Source organism: Salmo trutta, chromosome 18 (assembly GCF_901001165.1).
Source record: "Salmo trutta chromosome 18, fSalTru1.1, whole genome shotgun sequence".
NCBI lineage: Eukaryota > Metazoa > Chordata > Actinopteri > Salmoniformes > Salmonidae > Salmo > Salmo trutta.
This window is the reverse complement of record NC_042974.1, coordinates 39,467,594-39,495,509: the sequence shown is the minus strand read 5'-3', so window position 1 is coordinate 39,495,509 and position 27,916 is coordinate 39,467,594. Positions and strand designations below refer to the sequence as shown.

Below are 27,916 nucleotides of genomic sequence, written 5' to 3'. Positions count from 1 at the left end.
TCATCATATAGTCCTTCTAATTAACTGCTTCTAAAAAATAATGATATCATCTGTGTTCATTTATTAAACTAATAAAACAAATGTTCAATATTTATATAGTACGGTATGTTTATTCACAGGTATAATTTAGCATGCTGTGTTAAAGTTCAAAAATAGAAATCTGAAACAAGTCTAGTGACTACAAATGAACAATAGCAAATATTAGTTTCCCAATAAAATACACAACCCAAAACATTTCTATGATGCCTATATTTCGTCTCTATATCGCTTTAGACAAACCATTTTTGTTTACGTAGCAAAGAAGTAAGCCTGGATATAGAGGTGGAGTTTTTCCCAACTGAGTTCAATAGCTTTGTCCTTTTTTTAACCTTAGAAAAACTTAAAGACTTTAACCTTCAAAAAACCTTACAAAGAAAGAACAGACAGAATGCCATCCCTCAGCACAGTAATTCTCCACTGGCTCCATGTCGTTTATCTCTCCATCCCAATTCCTCTCCTCCAACAGAGTCCTATCCTCTTTCTTATCCTCCTTCTCTACCATTTCAGGAACCAGGGGCAATGGATCCTTCTCTCCTCCACGGTTCCCCTTCTCTTTGAGCTTCATGTGGGAGTCCATGGGGGCCTTGCAGGTGGGGGTCTTCAGCACTTTCTCCCCTTTGCACGCATTGCTCCTCTTCTTCAACTTGCCCACCAGTTGTTTCCAGTGCCTGACCTGTGCCTTCCTGTCACTGTAGGCTTGGCACAAGTCTGGCTGCCCAGTGTAGTGGCACCAGTAGGTCTGCTCCCCGGAGTTACAGCTGACCAGCAGATTCACCACGCCCTCACCAGATGTATCCCAAGTACAGTTATGGCCAACCTTTGTTCTGAACCCTCCTGAGCTTGTTACAGAGTTCTTGGGCATCTTGCCTGCCAGTGGTGGTGGAAGCTGCGACGTCTTGTCTTTGGAGCTCTGGCGTTTGGCCTCGGTGCTGGGTAGGACACGAAGGCACAGGAGGAAGAACAGGGGCCACAGGAACCTCATGTCTGGTGGTGATTAGTGCTACTTGAAGGGTTCTTTATTCAAGTGCAGCCAAACACCAGTAAGACGCCCGAAGGGAATCAAAACTGGATGCACCGAGATCAAAAGACCTACAGGGAGTGAAAATGGAGAGGGAAAACAAAGTGAAACATAAATGAATTAAATATGCCCCATTTCCCTTCTTTTCATAAAAACACATGAGAAGTTTTACATTTTATATTCCCTGCTTAGAAAAAAAAGCATAATTCATTGCATGTTGTGTACCAATTGTACAGCACATTTAGAATGTGTATGATGTTTGTTTTCAGTGAACCTATTTCTAAATTAATCGTAATAATTTATTTTTATTTTGTCACATCACATTAAATCAATACGAGAGGAATGCTTCCTCTCTACGCTTAAACACTAACATAGAGCTCATGCCAAGCGAATCCTCTACGGAGCGAATCAAGAAAAAGGGAGAGATGGAAATACTGCCAAGGCAGCTATTTTAGGGGGGCAGCCACAACTGCAGCACTACCTGGTACATGGGACTAATCTGTCTAAAAATCACCTCACAAACATCTGAGTATGAATCCACTCATGCTTTTTACACGGGACTAATCTGAACATCCTTACTCGGAGTGCATCCTGCCATGTGAAGGAAACCATATTGGATTGTTCAAAAATAGTGGTACATAACAAAGACATACACCAAAACAAACAGCCCCAAGCCTTCGCTGAATTTCCTTACTTCACTTATAAATAACAGGGAAAAGATACGCATACATACAGTACACCTGGTTGCAAAAACAAATGTACCAATCAAATGATATCCAGTTCCATTATTTGGTATCTATGTAAATGTCGCACTTACCATGTTGGGACCGTAGTGTCTGCTACTATTTGCGAATGCGGGGGCCTGGGACACTTGCATAAAAGGGGCTTATAGAAGAATAAAGGAGAATGGGGAGGGGTAGAGAGGGGAGGGGTAAGGGCTTTAAGGGAGGTCTACCCAGACCTCCCTTAAGCAGTGCCCTTCCTAACAATACTCCCCGCGACCCCCAGCCTAAAGACTGTGTGGGGGAGGTGAGGTGGTAGGTGGGGTTTGGGTCATGAAGTGTTGCCTCACACACCCCCATACCCAACACACCCACTCTTCACAGCTAAGAAGACAATGTTCTCTAGAAATGTGATTCTATTTGCTTTTTTCTGTCCTTTCTTTAAGCTTCACTCTGCTGGTGATACTAAGAGTCCTTGACGAGGCAGGAGGTTTGAGAAGACCAATCCCCGTTAAATTGTTCGCAATCAATGTGCTGCTAGCTGACTGCATTTAAGATACCATTGACTGTGATTAGACACTGATTGAGGCGCGTAGCGCTGCCCCTGTCCTCACCCCTCAGACCATAGTGACAGGGGAATCTAATTGTGAAGCGAAGGAGAAGCACCTTGCTTTGCAGAAAAGTTAGCATAGTGTATGTAAATACAATGAAGATTGCGATGGAAACTTGTGCTGAGGGCAACACCTGGTAATTAGTGCTTAATTTCTTTGCATAAGGAGGAACACAGACATATTGACTGATGGCCTGGCATTGCTATCATGTCACTCTGTATGGTGTCTGTATGTAGCCTCACTACTTTTATAGCCTCGCTACTGTATGTCTTTTTACTGTTGTTTTAATATTTTTACTTACCCACTGTTCACCTAATACCTTTTTTGCACTGTTGGTTAGAGCCTGTAAGTAAGCATTTCACTGTTGTATTCAGCGCATGTGACAAATAAACTTTGATTTGACTGAGCATGAGACAGTGTTCTTTTTCTTATTTTTGAGCTGTGTGTGTGTGTGTGTGTGTGTGTGTGTGTGTGTGTAAGATGGGGGTGGGGTTAGCAAATGAGAGCAACCATTTGTAAACTTTTCTATTTTCACAGTTTTTCCTCACTTCTCTCATGAATTGATGCCCTTGTAAGACTGGCTATCGTGCGTCCTCTGAGTACTTTTGGCCATATACAATGTTATGAGCATGGGGTTCATCTGGTCTATCAGATACTGTCCACCTGAGTGCTCTGCAAAACAATACATGGGTGAAGGAAAACAGTTTATTTTCTAACTAAGGTCAAAGAACACTGACAGAGGAGTGCATGTTGTTGGACTTAAAACTTCGATCTACTCCTCCTTTATTATCTTTTTTGGTGGGTTTGTATAGAACTATTAAAAATACACCAGAACGAGGACATAGACTACTACACAATTGTCCTTTTCTGACCCAGCAAAATTCACATTCAGCAATCAAAAAGAACTTCTCACCCTACTGTGAGCATACAGCCCTGGGACATTTATTTAATCTCAGGCCCAAAAACTTGGAAAAAATGAAGATTAGAGAAACTTTGGCTTGAACAGTACACGGAACTAGAGTCATCATAAAGATCTCATCTTGGAAACTGCAGAAGATACTGTATGTCCCTCAAGTAATGTATTTTCAATTCAGTATGATGAATTGTCTGTTTACTGTGCCATAAAGTCTGATTGATACAAAATCTAAATCTTTTCATTTTGATGGTTCATTCTGTTTTGCTATTGTGTAACTTTGAGAACTGGACCCACTTGATTCTAAGTAAGTACCAATTTGTCTTTCTCACTAGCAAGACAAACACTATAAGATCATGCAGGACACTCGACAAACTGTAGGTTAACAATACTCACCCTGGATTGGATTTTTATACCATTACTCCAGGTTCTCAAGGTTATTATCAGTGGCGACCCGTCAATAAAACATTTAAAATTGTGCCCAAATCATTGAGTTAATAAAGCCGCATAAAAACATGGTCTCTTTTTTGCTTTCTTGAGAAGGCAGCTCCAAAATGCAGGTGTTTCAGCCTAGCTCAGTGCTTTCTGTGGTGGTGGGGCAGCCAGCAGAAAATACAGAGTGTAGGGGTTGGTAATGTTCTCTAGTTGAGCCATGATTGGCTCAGTGTTCTGTTACTCATGGGGACACTACATCACCTCTAAATCTATAGGGAGAGAGACAATTCAAGCCCCTTGGGCGCTGCCATAGATTTACATTAGAAGTGCCCATCCAAGAGGCTGAAGTCATTGACCACAGATAAAATTACGTCAAATCACGCTATATCTACCACAGCTTTGATTGGACTGATCATGTCAACATACTTTCAAAATCTTAGCTAGCAAGCTAGACAAGCAGTCATCATCATGAATGAAGTCAAATATCTACTTGCAAATCCTTGTCATATGAAAATAAAATGTATCAGTGCTCATCAGTTATTGGACATAAAAAAATTACACAAGTTATAAATCGCAAATTCAACAATTTGCGGTTTGGAAGGAATCAGTGGCTAACTGCAAGCAATTGCAAACCAATCAATAGCCTGCTATTCAGTGGAGAGGGTGTGTGGTCCAAGTCTGGGTTTAAGGGTCTATTTTCCAAGCTTAAAAGGTTAAACATTCACATGCAACACCATGGGCCGAAAAGGTTGAATACATTGGACATGCTGTCAATCCAGCATGACTTCTGCCGCGTTCAAAACAACTGGAAACTCGGAACTGGGAAATATCAGACTTCAGTGAGTTCAAGACAACTGGGAACTCTGAAAAAAATTTGCTCCGCCTAGAAAACACAAGTTTTGAACGGTCATCTAACTCGGAATTCCAAGATGAGAACTCTGGCCTCTTTCTTGAGCTCCCAGTTGTCTTGAAAGCACCATAAATTCAGAGAATGCCATACATTGATGACAAAGTTTGATGACAACATTTGGCACAAGAAGGACTACCTTCCTGTTGAAGTGAGCACAGCGTGTGTCAAGCAATGTGTACAGTGCATTCGGAAAGTATTCAAACCCCTTGACTTTTTCCACACTTTGTTATGTTACAGCTATATTCTAAAATGGATTAAATCGTTTTTTCCCCCTCATCAATATACACACACACACAATACCCCATAATGACAAAGCAAAAACAGGTTACAGACTCAAGTCTTCCTGGGTATGACACTACAAGCTTGGCACACCTGTATTTTGGGAGTTTCCCCCCATTCTTCACTGCAAATCCTCTCATGCTCTGTCAGGATGGATGGGGAGCGTTGCTGCACAGCTATTTTCAGGTCTCTCCAGAGATGTTCGATCAGGTTCAAATCTGAGATCTAGCTGGGCCACTCAAGGACATTCAGAGACTTTTCCCCAAGCCACTCATGCGTTGTCTTGGCTGTGCGCTTAGGGTCGTTGTCCTGTTGGAAGATGAACCTTCTACCCAGTCTGAGGTCCTGAGCGCTCTGGAGCAGGTTTTCATCAAGGATCTCTCTACTTTGCTCCGTACATCTTTCCCTCGATCCTGACTAGTATCTCAGTCCCTGCCTCTGAAAAACATCCGCACAGCATGATTCTGCCACAAACATGCTTCACTGTAGGGTTGCTGTTATTTTTTAGTTTTGCCATAGATTTTCATGACGATTTAAGTCAAAACTATAACTAGGCCACTAAGGAACATTCAATGTCATCTTAGTAAGCAACTCCAGTGCATATTTGGCCTTGAATTTTAGGTTATTGTCCTGCTGAAAGGTGAATTTGTCTCCCAGTGTCTGTAGGAAAGCAGACTGACCCAGGTTCTCTTTTAGGATTTTGCTTGTGCTCAGCTTCATTCGTTTTTTTTATTTTTATCCCCCAAAAATAACTCCCTTGTCCTTGCTGATGACAAGCATATTCATAACATGATGCAGCCAGCACCGTGCTTGAAAATTTGAAGAGTGGTACTCAGTAATGTGTTGGACTGGCCAAAAATGTAATGCTTTGTATTCAGGGCAAAAAGTGCATTTCTTTGCCCCATTTTTTACTTTGGTGCCTTATAGCAAACAGGATGCATGTCTTGGAATATTTTTATTTTGTACAGACTTCCTTCTTTTCAGTCTGTCATTTAGGTTAGTATTGTGGAGTAACTACAATCTTGTTGATCCATCCTCAGTTTTCTCCAATCACAACCTTTAAACTCTGTAACTGTTTTAAAGTCACCATTGGCCTCATTGAGAAATCCCTCAGTGGTGTCCTTCCTCTCTGGCAACAGAGTTAGGAAGTACACCAATATCTTTGTAGTGACTGAGTGTATTGATACACCATCCAAAGCGTAATTAATAACTTCACCATGCTTAAAGAAATGTTCAGTGTCTTATTTTTTTTACCCATCTATCAATAGATGCCCTTCTTTGCGAGGCAATGGAAAACCTCCCTGGTCTTTGTGGTTGAATATGGGCTGGAAATTCACTACTCAACTGAGGGAACTTACAGACAATTGTATGTGTGGGGTCCACTTTTACATTGCGGGTAGGCTATTGCTCGTTGGGGGTGATTTTCACACAGTTGCCGGGCTATTAAACTAATCGTTGGATAACAGATCAGATCTCGGAACTCATTGACATGCGTTACTGTGTGTTTAGATATTTTCTCTCTCACGAACTTGCTGTCATGACCTCAATGCTCGGCTATGAAAAGCCAACTGACATTTATTTCTACACTCTAAAAAGCAAAGGTTCCTGGAGTATCCTTTAGGCGTTCTTCAAATTTAAACTGTGGGGGAACCCCTTTAAGATCTTCGAAGAACCCTTGAAAAAGGTTATTCGAAGAACCCCTTATAAATGGTTCCATGAAGAACCTTTCGGGGTTCATTTTTTAACTCCGTCCAACCTTCCTCCATTATAATTTTTTTTGTATATTGACAATATTGATTTTAATAATTCATTGTTTATTTAGTGGCACCACAAATGTGAATTCATATTTACAAAACAATTTACCAAACAATACACATTACAAAATTACTATATTTCTGCAGACATGTCAGACCATAACAAATAATACGTTTACTTTGTATAGTGCTTTTCATTACAATTTCCAGCGAGACTGTTCAAGCCATCGACTCACTGATGGTTGTAGACGATCGGCAAATACAGTCTGGAATCTGCTGGCATCACAGCATCAACATCGCTCTAATCCCAGTCAGAAGACAGTTGAAGAAATTTGAGTGGACTTATGGAAAGGCTCTGTAAAACATATTATATAAACTACCGTTCAATATTTTGGGTCACTTAGAAATGTCCTTGTTTTTGAAAGAAAAACTTTTTTTGTCCATTAAAATAACATCAAATTGATCAGAAATATAGTGTAGACATAGTTAATGACCATTGTAGCTGAAAATGGCAGATTTATTTATGGGATATCTACATAGGCGTACAGAGGCCTATTACCATCACTCCTGTGTTCCAATGGCACGTTGTGTTAGCTAATCCAAGTTTCTCATTTTAATTGATCATTAGAAAACCCTTTTGCAAATATGTTAGTACAACTGAAAAATGTTGTTCTGATTAAAGAAGCAATACAACTGGCCTTCTTTAGACTAGTTGAGTATCTGGAGCATCAGCATTTGTGGGTTCAATTACAGGCTCAAAAATCGCCAGAAACAAATACCTTTCTTCTGAAACTCAGTCTACTCTTGTTCTAAGAAATGAAGGCTATTCCATGCGAGAAATTGCAAAGAAACAGAAAATCTCGTACAATGCTGTGTACTACTCCCTTCACAGAACAGCGGAAACTGGCTCTAACCAGAATAGAAAGAGGAGTGGGAGGCCCCGGTACACAACTGAGCAAGAGGACAAGTACATTAGAGTATCTAGTTTGAGAAGCAGATGCTCAACTGGCAGCTTGATTAAATGTTACCCACACAAACACCAGTCTAAACGTCAACAGTGAAGAGGTGACTCCAGGATGCTGGCCTTCTAGGCAGAGTTGCAAAGAAAAAGCCATATCTCAAACTGGCCAATAAAAATAAATGATTAGATGGGAAAAAGAACAAGACACTGGACAGAGGAACTCTGCCAGTGAGACTATTCAAGCCATCGACTCACTGATGGTTGAAGATGGTGAGCGAGTGCTGCAAAACCAGTTTGGATTTAAGTATAACTTTTGTATGACTGACGCCTTTAGTAGGAGGTCTAATGCTTTAATATTTAATCATTTCTGCCCTCCGAATTCATATTCTTTATATAAACAGGCCCATGTGCACCTTCATCAGATGAACCGCAACATGTCAGCTAAAGCAATTTAATTCATGAATGCATAAAATAAACTGTCAGCCTTTTAAACTTTTGGATAATAAAGCATTTAAGTGCGTGTGGGCGACGGAGAGAATGCATTTGACTGTTAGTGCTTTCAGGAGGAACGGAAAATTGGCATCAAATCCTTTCCCAACTATATGGCTCTACACCAATAATTACATTTAGAGGATTGGAGGATTCTAAATTAACATCTAACGGCCATTTTTTGTTGGGGCAAATCTGGAAAATGACATGCGCAAGAGATGGTGGTAATATTTTTCCATTTAGAGACTATAATACATGGCATTCAGGTAAGGATAACCAAAACATTTCTTTATTAAAGACTATCAGAAAGAATGTTAGTACTTATTTATTTTGATCCAAAGCCATGAATAAGTGAGTCACTCAGCATTATGTAGGTGCCGGGGCTATAGGACGGCACCATCAACTTGATTATTCAGCAGACATCACTTGCTTATATTCAGTAAACACATACAGTTGAAGTTGGTAGTTTACATACACTTAGGTTGGAGTCATTAAAACTCGTTTTTCAACAACTCCACACATTTCTTGTTAACAAACTATAGTTTTGGCAAGTCAGTTAGGACATCTACTTCGTGCATGACACAAGTAATTTTTCCGACAATTGTTTACAGACAGATTATTTCACTGTATCACAATTCCAGTGGGTCAGAAGTTTACATACACTAAGATGACTGTGCCTTTAAACAGCCTGGAAAATATCATAAAATGATGTCATGGCTTTAGAAGCTTCTCATAGGCTAATTGACATCATTTGGAGTCAATTGGAGGTGTACCTGTGGATGCATTTCAAGGCCTACCTTCAAACTCAGTGCGTCTTCGATTGACATCATGGGAAAATCTAAAGAAATCAGCCAAGACCTCAGAAAAAGAATTGTAGACCTCCACAAGTCTGGTTCATCCTTGGGAGCAATTTCCAAATCCCTGAAGGTACCACGTTCATCTGTACAAACAATAGTACGCAAGTATAAACACCATGGAACCATGCAGCCGTCATACCGCTCAGGAAGGAGATGTGGTCTGTCTCCTAGAGATGAACGGACATTGGTGCGAAAAGTGCAAATGAATCCCAGAACAACAGCAAAGGACCTTGTGAAGATGCTGGAGGAAACCGGTACAAAAGTATCTATATCCACAGTAAAACAAGTCCTATATCGACTGTTACGAATCCCTTTGGCCCGGCAGTCTAGGGGGGATGGAAACGAGACCCGTAACATAAATCATGCAAATTAGAATTGTGACAAGTAACAGTGAGAACAAAAACCACAGACAACTGAAATCTACCGTCAAACACTCAGGGTTTATTTTAAACACACGGTAAAGGGGTGTGAGAAAAGGGGCAAGGCTGGACCCAAGCAAAGAAACAATAATCCAAAACACCCCTAAGCTAGACTAGCCTACTTCAAGAACAGCTAGCTAACTAACCAAAAATACAGTGGGTGGTCCGCTCAGTTCTAACTAGGGTACTTAGACAAAGTATTCCTACGGGTAATGTATGCCTATGGGCGACTTGTCTTGGTACCCCCTTTTTCCCACCAAACAAACAGTCAAACAATAAAAATAATACTCACAGGGTAACCGGACAAATGTGATATGTAGTTGCAAAACAAAAGAGATCCATACAAAGATATAGAGATAGATAGAGCTGGGGACACAGAGAGAGGGATTGAGAGAATGAATGCAAAGATTTATCTGGAGAGAAAACAACGGACTGGGTTTTTAAACCAAGGGAAAGGGGCTGTGATTAGTTGAGGGAAAAGGAACAGGTGTCTTCTGATTGGGGACTGATTGATGACTGATTGGGGAGTGATGATTGTCACCTGTGAGGAGGAGAAGGAGAGAAAAGAAATACACATACAGGATATATACACAGGATACCTGTATCTGTAACATCGACATAACCTGAAAGGCCACTCAGCAAGGAAGAAGCCACTGCTCCAAAACCGCCATAAAAAAGCCAGACTACGGTTTGCAACTGCACATGGGGACAAAGATCGTACTTTTTGGAGAAATGTCCTCTGGTGTTATGAAACAAAAATAGAACTGTTTGGCCATAATAACCATCGTTATGTTTGGAGGAAAAGTGTGAGGCTTGCAAGCCGAAGAACACCATCCCAACCGTGAAGCACTGGGGTGGCAGCATCATGTTGTGGGGGTGCTTTGCTGCAGGAGTGACTGGTGCACTTCACAAAATAGATGGCATCATGAGGATGGAAAATTATGTGGATATATTGAAGCAACATCTCAAGACATCAGTCAGGAAGTTAAAGCTTGGTCGCAAATTGGCTTTCCAAATGGACAATGACCCCAAGCATACTTCCAAAGTTGTGGAAAAATAGCTTAAGGACAACAACGCCAGGGTATTGGAGTGGCCATCACAAAGCCCTGACCTCAATCCTATAGAACATTTGTGGGCAGAACTGGAAAAGTGTGTGCGAGCAAGGAGGCCTACAAACCTGACTCAGTTACACCAGCTCTATCAGGAGGAATTTGTCAAAATTCACCCAACTTACTGTGGGAAGCTTGTGAAAGGCTACCCAAAACGTTTGACCCAAGTGAAACAATTTAAAGGCAATGCTACCAAATACTAATTGAGTGTATGTAAACTTCTGCCCCAATGGGAATGTGATGAAAGAAAGAAAAGCTTAAATAAATCACTCTACTATTATCCTGACATTTCACATTCTTAAAATAGTGGTCATCCTAACTGATCTAAAACAGGGAATTTTTACTAAGATTAAATGTCAGGAATTGTGAAAAACTGAGTTTAAATGTATTTGGCTAAGGTGTATGTAAACTTCCGACTTCAACTGTATATCTCTACCTGGGGCAAAGACTTTGTGTTTTCCTGGGGCAAAAGATCAGGATATCCACAGGTTGCTTCCCGAGGCTGTGAGTCAGTCACCAGGGGCTGATACTGTCATGGTTCATGTGTGGTCAAAGGACATTACGAAGGGCAGCTCAGAAAAGCTGAAGATGGATTTAAAAGAACTGATTGGGTCTTTACTCGACACCAACAAACGCCCCATAATATCTGGCCTCTGCCCTCCCTAAATCATGGCATTGAACAGTTCAGCAGACTTTTAGCCCTCCATAACTGGCTACGAGACTTTTGCAGCTCTGTGGGTGTAACATTTAATGACACTTTTGATACCTTCTGGAAATAAATATTGTATCATAAGGAGGATGGGATCCACCCAAATAATTTGAATTCCTGGATCCTTTCACAGCATTATAAGGCTGAGTTGAGATAATAATTTAACAAGTCCAGCTCATTTAATCCCTACCATTGTATCGCTGAGTTGTCATAGTGCTTCAGCAAATGTACATTATCCTAGGGGCATTGTAAGACACAATGTAAGTAACCTAATTTATGTCCCTCTTACTGCCCTGAATGTCTCTGCTGATCCTACAGCTATTGTATGCAGTAATCATATGCATATGAACCAGAGTAATACTGTTAGCACTGAGGTGGTGTGCCCTAGTAGGAAGTGCACTCTGTGCAGCTCACCCTGCACTAATTAAAATAACCAGAGGATATCTACCTCTGCTAAGCTTCCCAGTAAAGCATGAAAAACAATTAAGCCTCCCAGAAAAGTGTTAAAAAATAGCCCACGTTAACATATGTACAGTATCAGTCAAAAGTTGCCATACCTACTCATTCAAGGGTTTTTCTTTACTTTTACTATTTTCTACATTGTAGAATAATAGTGAAGACATCAAAAATATGAAATAACACATATGGAATCATGTAGTAACCAAAAAAGTGTTAAACAAATCTAAATATATTTTATTTTTTAATTTCTTCAAAGTAGCCACCCTTTGCCTTGACGACAGCTTTGCACACTCTTGGCATTTTCTCAATCAGTTTTTTTATTTATTTAAATGTAACCTTTATTTAACTAGACAAGTCAGTTAAGAACAAATTCTTATTTACAATGATGGCATACACCGGCCAAACCCGGCCGACGCACTATAAACACATGTACACATGTATTTTGTGTTGTAGATATGTGGTAGTAGAGTCGAGGCCTGATGGCACACACTTAATGTTGTGAAATCTGTTAGCCAGCTACCTAAGTTAGCAAACAGAAAAATAATTAGATTTCCCACTACTATAAAACAGTAGTATGTTAGCCAGCAATACACAATATGGATTTCAGTAAATAAATTAATGTTAGCTAGCTAAGTGGCTTGCAGGGAAAATATCTTAATTAGCTAGCCACTGTATTTGTATTATGTCCTCTTGGTGCTTAATTAGCTAGCCACTAAATGCAACTCTTTGTTTTGAATCTTCCTAGATATATTCCGGTTGAAACATGCATGGTTGAATATCACCATGTAGCCAAAAAAATGCTCCATCATCAATATTGTGTTGATGAGAGGAATCACTTGAAGCCATTGCGGTCTGGTCAGTTGTTTCAGTTTTGCTCAAAGGATTATGTTGTTAGTGTCCGCCTCCCTTTCAAAAAAAAGCCTGCCTTAGCGAAGGGACAGGGCCAGAGCACAAAGCACCGCCCCACATGAGTTGTAGTCTTTCAGAGACTGGATAAAATGTGTCAGCTTGTATATTTGTGACCGACCTGCTCAAATCCATCTTGTGTAGCAAAATTTGAAATTGTGTTTTTTACATTGGATAAAAGTAGAGACAGAGCTACAAAATGGTATATCACACACTACAGTTGAGGAACAATGGGAAAGTAATTCTGCTTTGAAAGTTGATAAACGTATAAACTTACTTTTGAGAAAATGGCCTTTGAATGTTTTGGTACTACTACCGGAGAGCACTTCTTTGTCAACACCCATTCAGCATCATTCACACTCTCTTAAGCTTTAGCCCCACCCGTCTCTTTAAGAGTTGATCGGGGCGTTCTGTGCTAACAACAGCAGTCAAGCACCGAAGCTAACTTGCTAGTTACTTCCAGACACAAATGAGAGAACAGCTCACTGAACATTACTCGCCCTAGCAGAGCTGGTTAAGCTGTTATGTTATCCAGAGCATTGGTGACTGCAACTGTGCTGTCAGATTTGTCCGTTTGTAAATTCAGAGCATTTCGCTCTCGAAGTGTTCAGAGCACACATTGCACACTCTGGCTGATGACTAGGGTTGATCCAAAATGTCTGACCTCACAACGGCAGTCAAGCACCCAAGCTAACTGGCTAACATTGGTTAGCTTGCTAGCTACTTCCAGGCACAAATGAGAGAACACCCCACTCTGACCATTTTACTCACCCTAGCAGAGCTGGTTAGGCTGTTTTCATGTTTTCCAGAGCTTTGATGACTGTAGTTGTGCTGCTGGCAACAATTTAATTACGTTTTTTTGCTGACGTTTACTGACACCGGCCATATTCAACAGGTGATGAGCATTCGTAAATTCATCAGTTATTCTGAAATCTGGCACACTCAGACGAGAGTGCTCTGAAATCAGAGTAGATGGCCAGACTGAATTTATGAATGCACCCGAAGTGTTTAAAGACTGTCAAATAATAGAAATGTGTAATATCTGAAAATGTAGCTAGCTAGGCTATCTTACCCGTGTTCTGAAATCAGAGTAGATAGCCAGAGCGAATTTACCAGCTAGTATGTCTATCAACAGTTGTTGCAATGACATTCTATTGAAATGGATCCTTGCATAGTGGAACCATAATCCCAACTCATTTACATTTACATTTTAGTCATTTAGCAGACACTCTTATCCAGAGCGACTTACAGTAGTGAATACATTTCATACATTTTTTTATTTTTTTTAACGTACTGGTCCCCCGTGGGAGTCGAACCCACAACCCTGGCGTTGCAAACACCATGCTCTACCAACTGAGCCACACTGGACCAGACGGGACCGTGACGTTACTTCCCTGCATGAATCTGCAGGTAGCTAACCAACCAGGTTCAATATTAGTTAGCTAACATTAGGCGCTATAACTAGTCAAGCAAATGGCTCTGAGATAAGAATAGTAAGATCATTCACGAAATGTTAGCTAACAGTACACTTTAACTTGAAATAAAACTCCTGTGAAAATTAGAAACGTGTAATATCTGAAAATGTAGCTAGCTAGACTATCTTACCAATATACATCATGGATGGATGCGTCTCCTGTCGGATGCCATGGTTGTCCTTAGAATGAAGATGTAATCCGGAGACAGGTGTCTCCTTAGCTATCATACTCGAATTCCACTGATTTCAAAACTCGGTCCTCCAGAAAGTGGAGAGCAACACTTATGAAGTTTTACTACGCGATACATTTAAAAAAACGGCACGTTAGACAGGATTACCTAGACATACTGACCAGCTCAAATAGACAGAACCATGGAACATGGCAGACCAATCCAAACTCATCTCTCAGCAGGTCCAGCCCACCCATTATCTCTACCAATCATGGCTAGCGGGAAGGTTGCATACTTTTTCTGTGGCTAAACCAACTATGCTTGTAATTTAACAATTGTATTTGTATTACAGATGGCATACAAGTTTGTTATTAAGGCACATGAAAGTTCACATGTTTGAGAAGGTATTTCTGCCAAAAAACACATTTTGATTTAAAAAAAAAGTTTACGTTCAAACAGCTCTCCTGTGTAGTGACCCACGACATACACCTAAGCCATACACCATACTAACATACTGTATACTACATACTTAATGAGTATATACTATATACTATTAGTTAATTTTAGTATTTTTTATTTTACCTTTATTTAACCAGGTAGTCTAGTTGCGAACAAGTTCTCATTTACAACTGTGACTTGGCCAAGATAAAGCAAAGCAGTGCGACACAAACAACAACACCGAGTTACACATGGAATAACAAACATACAGTCAATAATACAATAGAAAAAGTATATATACAGTGTGTGCAAATGAGGTAGGATAAGGGAGGTAAGGCAATGAATAGGCCATAGTGGCTAAATAATTACAATATAGCAATTAAAAACTGGAGTGAAAAATGTGCAGAAGATGAGTGTGCAAGTAGAGATACTGGTGTGCAAAGGAGCAAAATAGATCAAATAAATAACAGTATAAGGATGAGGTAGTTTACAGATGGGCTATGTCCAGGTGCAGTGATCTGTGAGCTGCTCTGACAGCTGGTGCTTAAAGCTAGTGAGGGAGATATGAGTCTCCAGCTTCAGTGATTTTTGCAGTTCGTTCCAGTCATTGGCAGCAGAGAACTGAAAGAAAAGGCGGCCAAAGGAGGAATTGGCTTTGGGGATGACCAGTGAAATATACCTGCTGGAGTGTGTGCTACGGGTGGGTGCTGCTATGGTGACCAGTGAGCTGAGATAAGGCGGGGCTTTACCTAGCAAAGACTTATAGATCACCTGGAGCCAGTGGGTTTGACGACGAATATGAAGCGAGGACCAGCCAACGAGAGCATACAGGTCGCAGTGGTGTGTAGTATATGGGGCTTTGGTGACAAAACGGATGGCACTGTGATAGACTGCATCCAATTTCCTGAGTAGAGTGTTGGAGGCTATTTTGTAAATGACATCGCCAAAGTCAAGGATCGGTAGGATAGTCAGTTTTACAAGGGTATGTTTGGCAGCATGAGTGAAGGATGCCTTGTTGCGAAATAGGAAGCCGATTCTAGATTTAATTTTGGATTGGAGATGTTTAATGTGAGACTGGAAGGAGAGTTTACAGTCTAACCAGAGACCTAGGTATTTGTAGTTATCCACATACTCTAAGTCAGAACCGTTCAGAGAAGTGATGCTGGACGGGCGGGCAGGTGTGGGCAGCAATCAGTTGAAAAGCATGCATTTAGTTTTACTTGCATTTAAGAGCAGTTGGAGGCCACGGAAGGAGAGTTGTATGGCATTGAAGCTCGTCTGGAGGTTAGTTAACACAGTGTCCAAAGAAGGGCCAGAAGTCTACAGAATGGTGTCGTCTGTGTAGAGGTGGATCAGAGAATCACCATTAGCAAGAGCGACATCATTGATGTATAAAGAGAAAAGAGTCAACAGATTGAACCCTGTGGCAACCCCATAGAGACTGCCAGAGGTCCGGACAACAGGCCCTCCGATTTGACACACTGAACTCTGTCTGAGAAGTAGTTGGTGAACCAGGCGAGGCAGTCATTTGAGAAACCAAGGCTGTTGAATCTGCCGATAAGAATATGGGGATTGACAGAGTTGAAAGCCTTGGCCAGGTCATTGAATACAGCTGGACAGTATTGTCACTTATCGATGGCGGTTATGATATCGTTTAGGACCTTGAGCGTGGCTGAGGTGCACCCATGACCAGCTCGGAAACCAGATTGCATAGCGAAGAAGGTATGGTGGGATTCGAAATGGTTGAAGAGGGGGATGACCGCGGCAGCTTTCCAATCTTTAGGGATCTCAGACGATACGAAAGAGAGGTTGAACAGGTTAGTAATAGGGGTCGCAACAATTTCTGCGGATCATTTTAGAAAGAGAGGGTCCAGATTGTCTAGCCTGGCGGAAGGAGAAATGGGGGAGGCTTGGGCAAGTTGCTGTGGGGGGCGCAGGGCTGTTGACCGGGGTAGGGGTAGCCAGGTGGAAAGCATGGCCAGCCGCAGAAAAATACTTATTGAAATTCTCAATTATCGCAGATTTATCGGTGGTGACAGTGTTTCATAGCCTGGGAGGAGGTGCTCTCATTCTCCATGGACTTTACAGTGTCCCAGAACTTTTTGGAGTTTGTGCTGCAGGATGCAAATTTCTATTTTAAAAGCTAGCCTTTGCTTTCCTAACTGCCTGTGTATATTGGTTCCTAACTTCCCTGAAAAGTTGCATATCACGGGGGCTATTCGATGCTAGTGCAGTACGCCACAGGATGTTATTGTGCTGGTCAAGGGCAGTCAGGTCTGGACTGAACCAAGGACTATATCTGTTCCTGGTTCTAAATTTGTTGAATGGGGCATGCTTATTTAAGATGGAGAGGAAAGCACTTTTAAAGAATAACCAGGCATCCTCTACTGACGGAATGAGGTCAATATCCTTCCAGGATACCCGGGCCAGGTCTATTAGAAAGGCTTACTAGCTGAAGTGTTTTAAGGAGCAGTTGTCAGTGATGAGGGGTGGTTGTTTGACCGCAGACCCGTTACGGATGCAGGCAATGAGGCAGTGATCGCTGAGATCCTGGTTGAAGACAGCAGAGGTGCATTTGGAGGGCAGGTTGGTTAGGATGATATCTATGAAGGTGCTCGTGTTTACGGATTTGAGGTTGTACCTGGTGGGTTCATTAATAATTTGTGTGAGATTGAGGGCATCAAGCTTAGATTGTAGGATGGCCGGGGTTTTAAGCATGTCCCAGTTTAGGTCACCTAACAGCACAAGCTCTGAAAATAGATGGGGGGCAATCAATTCACATATGGTGTCCAGGGCACAGCTAGGGGCAGAAGGTGGTCTATAGCAAGCGGCAACGGTGAGAGACTTGTTTCTGGAAAGGTGGATTTTTAAAAGTAGAAGCTCAAATTGTTTGGGCACAGACCTGGATAGTAAGACATAACTCTGCAGGCTATCTCTGCAGTAGATTGCAACTCCGCCCCCTTTGGCAGTTCTATCTTGTCGGAAAATGTTATAGTTAGGGATGGAAATTTCAGGGGTTTTGGTGGTCTTCCTAAGCCAGGATTCAGACACGGCTAGAACATCCGGGTTGGCAGAGTGTGCTAAGGCAGTGAATAAAACAAACTTAGGGAGGAGGCTTCTAATGTTAACATGCAAGAAACCAAGGCTTTTACAGTTACAGAAGTCAACAAATGAGAGTGCTTGGGGAATGGGAGTGGAGCTAGGCACTGCAGGGTCTGGATTAACCTCTACATCCCCAGAGGAAAAGAGGAGGAGTAGGATAAGGGTACGGCTAAAGGCTATAAGAACTGGTTGTCTAGTATGTTCGGAACAGAGAGTAAAAGGAGCAGGTTTCTGGGCATGGGAGAATAGATTCAAGGCATAATGTACAGACAAAGGTATGGTAGGATGTGAATACAGTTGAGGTAAACCTATGCATTGAGTGACGATGAGAGAAATATTGTCTCTAGAAACATCATTTAAACCAGGTGAGGTCACCGCATGTATGGGAGGCTCTACAGTGACATAAGGCAATAATTACCAACCAAAACAGTGATGGTCAAGGCATATTGACATTAGGGAGAGGCATGCATAGCTAGGTGATCATAGGGTTCCAGTGAGTGGCTTGGCGGGCCGGGGAGACACGGCGATTCAGGCAGCTAGCAGGCCGGGGCTAGCAAGCTAGCAGAAGGGCCTTACAGGGACGTCACAATGGAAGAAGTCAGTTGCAGCCCCCTCGTACTGTTACATCGGCAGACCAGTCGTCATGGATCAGCAGGGCTCCGTGTGGTAAAAGGGTCCAGGCCAATTGGCAAAATAGGTATAGTGGCCAAAGAATTTGTCCGATGGGTCTCTTAAGGCAAGGGCTGATTTCAAGGTTTTACTGCTAACCTACAAAGCATTACATGGGCTTGCTCCTGCCTATTTTTCAGATTTGGTCCTGCCGTACATACCTACACGTACGGTCACAAGACGCATGCCTCCTAATTGTCCCTAGAATTTCTAAGCAAACAGCTGGAGGCACGGCTTTCTCCTATAGAGCTCAATTTTTATGGAATGGTCTGCCTACCCATGTGAGAGACGCAGACTCGGTCTCAACCTTTAAGTCTTTATTGAAGACTCATCTCTTCAGTAGGTCCTATGATTGAGTGTAGTCTGGCCCAGGAGTGTGAAGGTGAACGGAAAGGCACTGGAGAAACGAACCGCCCTTTCTGTCTCTGCCTAGCCGGTTCCCCTCTCTCCACTGGGATTCTCTGCCTCTAACCCTGTCACAGGGGCCGAGTCACTGGCTTACTGGTGCTCTTCCATGCCGTCCCTAGGATGGGTGAGTCACTTGAGTGGGTTGAGTCACTGACGTGGTCTTCCTGTCTGGGTTGGCGCCCCCCCCTTGGGTTGTGCCGTGGCAGAGATCTTTGTGGGCTATACTCGGCCTTGTCTCAGGATGGTAAGTTGGTGGTTGAAGATATCCCTCTAGTGGTGTGGGGGCTGTGCTTTGGCAAAGTGGGTGGGGTTATATCCTGCCTGTTTGGCCCTGTCCGGGAGTAACATTGGATGAGGCCACAGTGTCTCCTGACCCCTCCTGTCTCAGCCTCCAGTATTTATGCTGCAGTAGTTTGTGTCAGGGGGCTAGGGTCAGTCTGTTATATCTGGAGTATTTCTCCAGTGTCCTGTGTGAATTTAAGTATGCTCTCTCTAATTCTCTCTTTCTCTCTTTCTTTCTTTCTTTCTCTCTCTCGGGGGACCTGAGCCCTAGGACCATGCCTCAGGACTACCTGACATGATGATGCCTTGCTGTCCACAGTCCACCTGGCCGTGCTGCTGCTCCAGTTTCAACTGTTCTGCCTGCGGCTATGGAACCTTGACCTGTTCACCGGACGTGCTACCTGTCCCAGACCTGCTGTTTTCAACTCTCTAGAGACAGACTCTCTAGAGATACTCTCAATTATCGGCTATGAAAAGCCAACTGACAATTACTCCTGAGGGGCTGACCTGTTGCACCCTCGACAACTACTGTGATTTTTATTATTTGACCATGCTGGTCATTTATGAACATTTGAACATCTTGGCCATGTTCTGTTATAATCTCCACCCAGCATAGCCAGAAGAGGATTGGCCACCCCTCATAGCCTGGATCCTCTCTAGGTTTCATCAATGGTTTTGGCCTTTCTAGGGAGTTTTTTCCTAGCCACCGTGCTTCTACACCTGTATTGCTTGCTGTTTGGGGTTTTAGGCTGGATTTCTGTACAGCACTTTGAGATATCAGCTGATGTAAGAAGGGCTATATAAATACATTTGATTTGATTTAAGCTAACAGTCCGATATGCTCTAGACAGCTAGCAGGCTGCAGCTAGCAGATGGGCATTCAGGGATGTTGCGATGGAGGAGCCATTTTTAAAAAAAACCTCGGGCGAATTACGTTGGTATTCCAGCCGTGATGGGTCGGCGGTGGTCCAGGCCAATTGGCAAAATAGGTGTTGTAGCCCAAAGAGTGGCTGATGGACCACTTTGGCTAGCCGGGAGATGGGCCTAGCAAAGGCTAGCTCCAGGCTAATTGGTTCTTGTTTTGGGACAGAGACGTTAGCCAGGAGTGGCCACTCGGATAGCAGCTGTCTAGCTGCGATGATCCAGGTGAAAAGGTTCAGAGCCTGCGGTAGGAATCCGGAGATATGGAGAAAAATAAGTCCAATTTGCTCTGGTTTGACTCGCACTGTGCAGACTGGCGAGAGTTGTCCAGACTAAAGGTAGCTGATGACCGCTAGCAGTGGCTAGCTGACTACTAGCTAGTAGCTAGTTAGCTGGCTAGCTTCTGTTGGGGGTTCCAGTTGTGAAGTAAAGAAAATAGCAGATCCATACCACATTGGGTGAGGCAGATTGCAGGAGAGTATGTTGAAGTTGAGGTTAAGAAAAATATTGTAAAAAATATATGCGAAGAAAAAAGATATAAAAATATATACAGACGATATAAACACGAGACAAGACAAGATGAGGACAAAAGATGTCTGACTGCTAAACCATCTTGGATCTTTGTAAACAAACAGTATACTTTCAGTTGAGCATACTAGCTCTTCGCCCGTCTACCGGAAGTTGATGCTATTGCTATGCAACCTCTTGCTAGCCAGTTAGCATAACAAATTACTAGTTAGACATTTTACGACTTCGGGTGTGTTCTTAAATTCAATCTGGAGTGCTCTAGTAAATTCAGAGCGTTGTTAGATTGGCAGTTTTTAAATTAAGAGTGTTTCACTCGCGGAGCGCACACTGGACACTCAGGCCGAGGAGTAGGATTGATTTGAGTTTGAGCGTTCCGACCTTACAACGGTAGTCAAGCACCCAAGCTAACGTTGGCTAGCTTGCTAGCTACTTCCAGACACAAATGAGACCACTCTAACCATTTTACTCGCCCTAGCAGAGCTGGTTAGACAGTTTATGTTATCCAGAGCTTTGGTGACTAACTATGCTGCTGGCAACAATTTAATTACGCTTTTTTGCCAACGTTTACTGACACTGGCCATATTCAATGGGTATTACGTGTTTGTAAATTCATTATTCTGCGCTCTGGTACACTCAAACGAAATCAGAGTAGATAGTCAGAGCGAATTTACGAAAGCACCCGAATGTCCATTGAGAACTCACAACGACCATACCATTTAGCTAAGCTAAGAATGACGAGAATAATCAAGTCAACAGACATTGAGTAGTTAGTTAGATAGCCTATAGTTAATATACTGGCAAGTTTGATGTATAAGTAGCCAACTAACGTTAGGTAATGTTAGCTAACTAACATACCGGTACATACTGCTGTAATGATATGCTATGTGGTTTGTAATTGTCAGCCAACATTGTCAGCCAAGATAACGTGTAAGGTAACTTATTTCAAAAGTCATTACTTTATTACATAGCTCAACATTTTCTTAATATTTGTCATAATTAGTTAAAGCAATGAATTTGTATCCGCTCTCGTTGTACTTCGGCTGCATATTTTCTGCCATTTTCTTCAAATCTGAAAACTATGAGAAGCCGTGCCTATTTCCTGAAGAATTAATTATGGGCCCAAAAGTACAGAAATAGCATCCTCTGCGTGTATACTTCATATTTTGGCAAATTTAGTACGACATCTGGGAACTTTTGGCGTACTAACTATATCCATACTATGACCATACTATATACTCAATTCACGTCACACATAGTACGGTGGGTGTGGTTAGTATGAGTATTTGAACACAGCTCTAGGTTCCTGAAACGGGTCACATTTAGCAACAAATCCGCTGATAGGAACACCGCTGAAAGATGTCCAATGGCTCTATCGAACAAGGACAACCATATCTACACGCACAAAAATGTATAGTGTGATCAATAACACATAGAGCCTTTGCTAAATGCAACAAAGCAGGACAACATTTACTTTTGAAAGTACCATGCTCAGATTCCTAATGACATCTCAGATTTAATTATTTGCAAACGGGACAGTTTTGTTGCAAACAAGACACACAATTGGCATAGGAGAAATATGACAAGATGAACACATAGACCTCTCTCTCTGTCCATTCTTATCCTGTAATTTAGGTCATTTGTAGGGTATTCAAAAAATATTCCGCTAATATGTAAAATTATGTGTTATTCATTCTCGGACCTATGATAGATTCATGCAATGCTTCTACTATAAAGGAGATATTTTCACCCTTACTCTTGTCTACAGTGGTCTACGAACCCACAATCTTCTGGCCCACAGCCTTGTGCGCTATCAAAATTCCTGCATTTACATGTAATGCTTACAGAACAAAGAACAGTTTCTAAAACGGCATATCTGAAGGCTCTGGTCTGTCCAAAGAAGTGAGGGTAAACAGCAGGCATGTTTTCTGAAATTCACTTTGTTTTAATTATTATGTTGGGTACACGGGAGGGTCACTTGTTTTTTCAAGCGTTCTGGGAGGGTTTAGGTAAAATATAATTTTCTTAATGGAGGGCCATCCATTTTCATTTCAGAGAGGTCCGATTTTCTCCATGTAACCCTTATTATAAATAACGTTCAGTCTATAAGGTAGTTTGCACTCTGAAACAGGTTCTCATCAAGGATTTGCCTATATTTGGCTCCATTTATTGTTCCCTCTATCTTTACCATTCCCTGAAACTGAAAAGCATAGCCATAGCATGACGCTGCCACCAACATGCTTCATGGTAGGGATGATGTTAGACAGGTGATGAGCTGTACCGGGTTTTCTCCAGACATAGCGCTTTGCATTCAGGCCAAATAGTAAAATGTTTGTCTCATCAGACCACAGAATCTTTTGCCATATGGTATCAGTCTTTCACGTGCCTTTTTGTAAACTTCAGGCATGTTTTCTCAGGAATGGCTTCCCCTCTCCCATAAAGCTCAGATTGCTGAAGTTCTGTAGTTCTTCTGGCAGGTTCTCCCATCTCAGCCAAGGAACTCTGGTTTTGTCAGAGTGGTCATTGGGTTCTTGGTCTCCTCCCTGATCAAAGTGCTTCTTGCCGGGTTGCTCAGTTTAGTCGGACGGCCATCTCTAGGCAAAGTCTGGGTGGTTCCATATTTTTTCAATTTCCCAATGATGAGACCGTGCTCTTGGAAACATTAAACACTCTAGAAACTGTTTTATACCCTTCCCTAGATATATGCCTCATCACAATTCTATCTCAGAGATCAACGGACAGTTCTTTGGACTTCATGGTATAGTTTCTATTCTGACATGCACTGACAATTGTGGGACCATATATAGACAGGTGTGTTTCTTTCTAAATCATGTCCAAAAGATGTTATCGGCCACAGGTGGAGTCCAATCAAGTTGTAGTGACATCTTAAGGATGAATTTGGAGTGGCATAGCAAAAGGGTGTGAATACTTATGTTACTGAGATATTTCTGTACTTCATTTTCAATAAATGTTCTAACATTTTTGAAAGCACGTTTTCACTTTGTCATTATGTGGCACTGTGTGTAGATGGGCGAGAAAAGAAATATGGAATAAGTCAAGTGGTATGAATATTTTCTGAAGGCACTGTGTGTGTGTCTGTGTGTGCGTACACGTTTATTTGTGCTCATGCGTGTGGGTATACAGTGTATGCTCAAGTATACTTGTTTGAGCTATGTATTTTCAATATAACTTATTTCCTTTTATGCAGACATTTATCAGAAGCTGGTTCTCTTTTGCCTAAAAGTTCATTTCCCACATTCTTCAATAGTATTTCAAACAAAAACATTATCATTTAAAATTCTATATTTTAATCTAGTCACTGCATGTATGATTTCAAGCTCAAATGTTAAACTTCAAAATTGTACAAATAATTATGGTCTTTGAAATGTCTCTTTAAATATCTGCAGCCATTTGGAAAACCAAATGAAGGGGAGGTGATGAGGATAATGTCATATCAATATGCTGAAATATCATCACTAATAACACGAGATGATAGCATGACATTACAGCAGCTGGCTTGTGTATGAAACACACCTGTGTGTCCACTCCACTCCACACACCTGCCATGCGGTTCACCAGGTCACATCTCTCAGTGTCCAGAGACTGCTACTCTGTTTTTCAACCCTTTGTCCATTGAAGATGAAAGGGGCACTTGAAAAATATGGCTTGGTTGTAGATCCAAAAGGACCATTCAAATACGGGAAAACTTAGGTGTTGATATTAGGCCAGTAATAACCACTACAAAATGTCTGTCCAGAATAATGAGGAGTCAGAATGTCCAGGAAAGGGGGTTTAATTGACAGGAAGGACCCCCCCCCCCCCCCCACACACACACACGGACATCAATGTACTGTAGATAGTGGTTCTAAAAGGGTGGAAAATAAAAGGACATATTATAGTACACAATAATACGTAAAAGGGGTAAAGCTATATACAGATACACCTTGACTTAACTGAATGATAATGAAGCACATGAATATGAATGACAATAGCAGGATAAAGCTGCAGTCTTTACTGCTACATAATACAGATCCAATATGCTCTGACTGTAAAGTATAATGCGGCCCGAGAGTACACATGACCACAGCATGGTGAGAAAACTGTCACTAAACCAAGTAGTGGCGGACAGAGTAAGAGGCTCACCAAACCGACTCAACATGCTACACTTGGCTAATAAGCCGCTGCAATAGCGAGCAGGCTGTACAGTACAACAAACTCTGCATAGAATGTAACTACTATAACAAAGCTATTACTATTGTACGAATAAGCATAATGTAACTGAAAAGCACTGTGTTCATGACACAGTGAAAAGGTAACCAGTGAGCCTAGCAATGACAGTGCACATAAGTATTTTACAAAATTCTATACAAACACCCAAACTTTATCCCCCGCAAATCACTACCTGGAGGCGGGACTTACAACAAGCAAGTGATAGAGAATGTCTCTGATTGGTAAGAAACATACAGGTGATTGACTGAGGTGCTGTTGGGAATTCTAACTAAAGGGACAAACTAGGAGTGCATAGAATGAGTAACTGCATGGCCAATTTTACAGCACTGGTGTAATTTGGTGACTCTGACAGTAATTTTTTTAACAGATGTGAAGTGAAATGTATTCATTTTGGAATAGTAGACTATATTTTGTATTTAACCTGGAAAGTCAGTTAAGAACAAATTCTTATTTACAATGAAGGCCTACCCCGGCCAAACCCAGACGATGCTGGGCCAATTGTGCGCTGCCCTTTGGGACTCCCAATCATGGCAGGATGGGATACAGCCTGGAATTGAAACAGGGACTGTAGTGACACCTCTTGCACTGAGATGCAGTGCCTTAGACCGCTGCGGCACTCGGGAGCCCTATAACATAATGCCTATAATATATAGCCCTAAATCTTAGACACCATTCCCATTTATTCAAATTTGATTCAGGGGGGGGAATGCCTTTGATTGGAGATATTTTAGATGTTGAATATTTAATCATGTTCTAAAGCTGATTTTGAAAACATTTGGGGCCTTGGGATTTTGGGCCAGGGCTCATTTTACTATTTTATATCTGCCAACACCGCAGAGCAGCTTTGGAGAATATAATAATCCTAAAATAAAAATAGATGCAATTATCAGAGGGGAAGATGTGGTTCTGTTACCATGGGTTACATGGTGTTGTCAGGGACTATGCAGAAGACAGTTGCAAATGATTATATTGAAGCTTTGGCAAGAACATAATCAGTTCTACATATTTTTCTAGCTATATTCATTCACTATGGTTGAGTATATTTTATATATTTTTTTAATTAAATGTTCTTTGTAAAGTGTGTTGAGACATTGTGAAATGCACTTTAAATAAATGATGACTTAACTTGAGTAAGAGGTGGCAAAAGATTACAAGATTTCTACAGCTATTTTCACAAAACAATGTCAAGTTATGGTTCCATTATTATCTACTATATCTGATTAAACATATCAACTTATACCAAAATAGTTACCTTTTCATTAAGTATTATTTTACCATTATTGCTAATAAATGTGAAAATAAAATGTGATTTGATTTTAAATAGATTACTCCCATGGTGTTTGAGAGCTACTTTGCTACAGAAACACTAACACCATCCTCATTGAATTAGAACAAGTATTTTGGCATGAGAAAAAAAACACTAACAAAATGTAATGATATCCTCTCGTTATGCAATACACATAACATAGCTTATTCGTTCAATTGCGTCTTTTTATTTACCTTTTTTTTATTTAACCTTTATTTAACTAGTCTCAATCATTTGAAATGTGTGTAGTAGCAAGACTAAAACTAGGCTAACATTTCAACGTGATTTCCTTCCATTTATCAAGACATGCCAACTATTTAAAATAATCACTGTATAAATGTATAACATTACGCACGGCATTACGCACGAGAAAATAAGTGAATGATTTCACAACAAAATGTAACAAATAAATCAATACTTCATGAATAAATCATAGCCTACAATTGTGCAAGATTCTAATCGTGGATTTGACCAAGGATTGCATCGCACTCCATGGCTCCAGCTGAAGTAAATTACATTTCCTCATCACACTGGAATTGGACATTGGCTGGCAGAAACATGTTCTTGTGATTGCGGGATGCGATTGAGATAAGAGAAACTTTGTCGAACAGTGGGGCTGTGTCCTCTCCCAAATTGGGGATTGCGTTTGGATGTTGTGTAGCCATTAAGACTTGTGCGTCTTTTTGGAGCGTTGTGTCGTGGTGATAGGACACCAATTCATTGCTGAAATTAACAGCCTCCAATGTATTACTTGAACACATTTTATTGCAGCCTAGAATACTTGTAAAGGCTTTTCTGAAATCCGCGTTAAATGCGTAAATGACAGGGTTTAACGAAGAGTTGGCCCAACCAAACCAAACGAAAATTGTAAACGTGGTGTCGCTTACACACGGAGGATCATAGAAAGGTACCATGCAGTTTAGGACAAAAAAGGGCAGCCAGCAAAAAACAAAAACTCCCATGATAATGGAGAGGGTCTTTAAGACTTTTGTTTCCTTTTTAAAAGCAGTTTTCAATGCGTTTTCGTGTGCGCAAACGTTTGGGTGTTGGTTATTTTGCGCTTGCTCTCCAGCTCTCTCCAATGAGGATATCCTCCGTATCTGTGTTTGCGCAATACGGAAAATCCTCGTGTAGGTGGCAACCATGATGACAACTGGGATGTAGAAACTGATCAGTGATGTGAAAATAGCATAGGTCTTGTTCAAGTTTGCTATGCAGTTCTCAGAGTGGTTGCTAACGTTCCCCGCTGATGTCTCCTCCTCGGCCACGTGCCAGTTCAGTTGGACAGGTATGAAGGATATGAGAATTGACAGCGTCCACGCCACTCCAATCATGATAAATGCAACTCTGTGGGTCATTTTCCGTTCATATCTAAAAGGACTTGCTATAGCCCAGTATCTGTCCACGCTTATGATACACAGATTAAGAATTGATGCCGTCGAGCACATTATGTCAAAAGCTATCCATATGCCACAAAATCTACCAAACAGCCAGGTGCCAGTCACCTCAGATATAGCCTCCCATGGCATCACAAGGACGGCAACGAAGAGGTCAGACACCGCCAGAGAAATCACGAAAAAGTTGGTTACCTTGGACCGGAGGTGCCTGAATTTAACGACTGCGGCGCACACGAGCGTGTTCCCCAGCAGTGTCGACACAATGAGAACAAACAAAATGCATCCAATTAGCGTCCGCACGCCATTCACGCCGGTCTCGGCATCTGTGGCGTAAGTTTCCGACAGAACTTGCGTTTCATTTCCAGTATAGTTTTCCATTTGCACGTTTCTGTCTTTGGGTAAAA

The 27,916-nt window shown here is 41.5% G+C and overlaps 2 protein-coding genes across 4 annotated transcripts; both read right to left on the bottom strand.

Moving 5' to 3' along the window:
* Nucleotides 1–90: 90 nt before the first annotated feature.
* Nucleotides 91–27,771, bottom strand: LOC115153293 (fibroblast growth factor-binding protein 2-like). 3 transcript variants are annotated; one of them, XM_029698585.1, is made up of 2 exons: nt 27,705–27,771; nt 91–1,128 (listed from the first exon to the last, which is right to left on the bottom strand). In XM_029698585.1, exon 2 carries the CDS (start codon nt 1,019–1,021, stop codon nt 389–391), a length of 633 nt encoding a protein of 210 aa, XP_029554445.1. In that variant the 5' UTR covers nt 1,022–1,128; nt 27,705–27,771; the 3' UTR covers nt 91–388. The 3 variants fall into 3 exon arrangements, with proteins under 3 accessions (XP_029554445.1, XP_029554443.1, XP_029554444.1); XM_029698583.1 differs by lacking the exon at nt 27,705–27,771 and adding an exon at nt 8,929–8,970; XM_029698584.1 differs by lacking the exon at nt 27,705–27,771 and adding an exon at nt 1,875–1,908.
* Nucleotides 26,214–27,916, bottom strand: LOC115153292 (D(1C) dopamine receptor-like). The gene has a single exon (XM_029698582.1). It carries the CDS (start codon nt 27,888–27,890, stop codon nt 26,628–26,630), a length of 1,263 nt encoding a protein of 420 aa, XP_029554442.1. The 5' UTR covers nt 27,891–27,916; the 3' UTR covers nt 26,214–26,627.

What these genes read in the sequence shown, in the direction of transcription:
- LOC115153292 (XM_029698582.1), bottom strand. Translation starts at nt 27,890, where the DNA reads ATGGAAAACTATACTGGAAATGAAACGCAAGTTCTGTCGGAAACTTAC.
- LOC115153293 (XM_029698585.1), bottom strand. Translation starts at nt 1,021, where the DNA reads ATGAGGTTCCTGTGGCCCCTGTTCTTCCTCCTGTGCCTTCGTGTCCTA.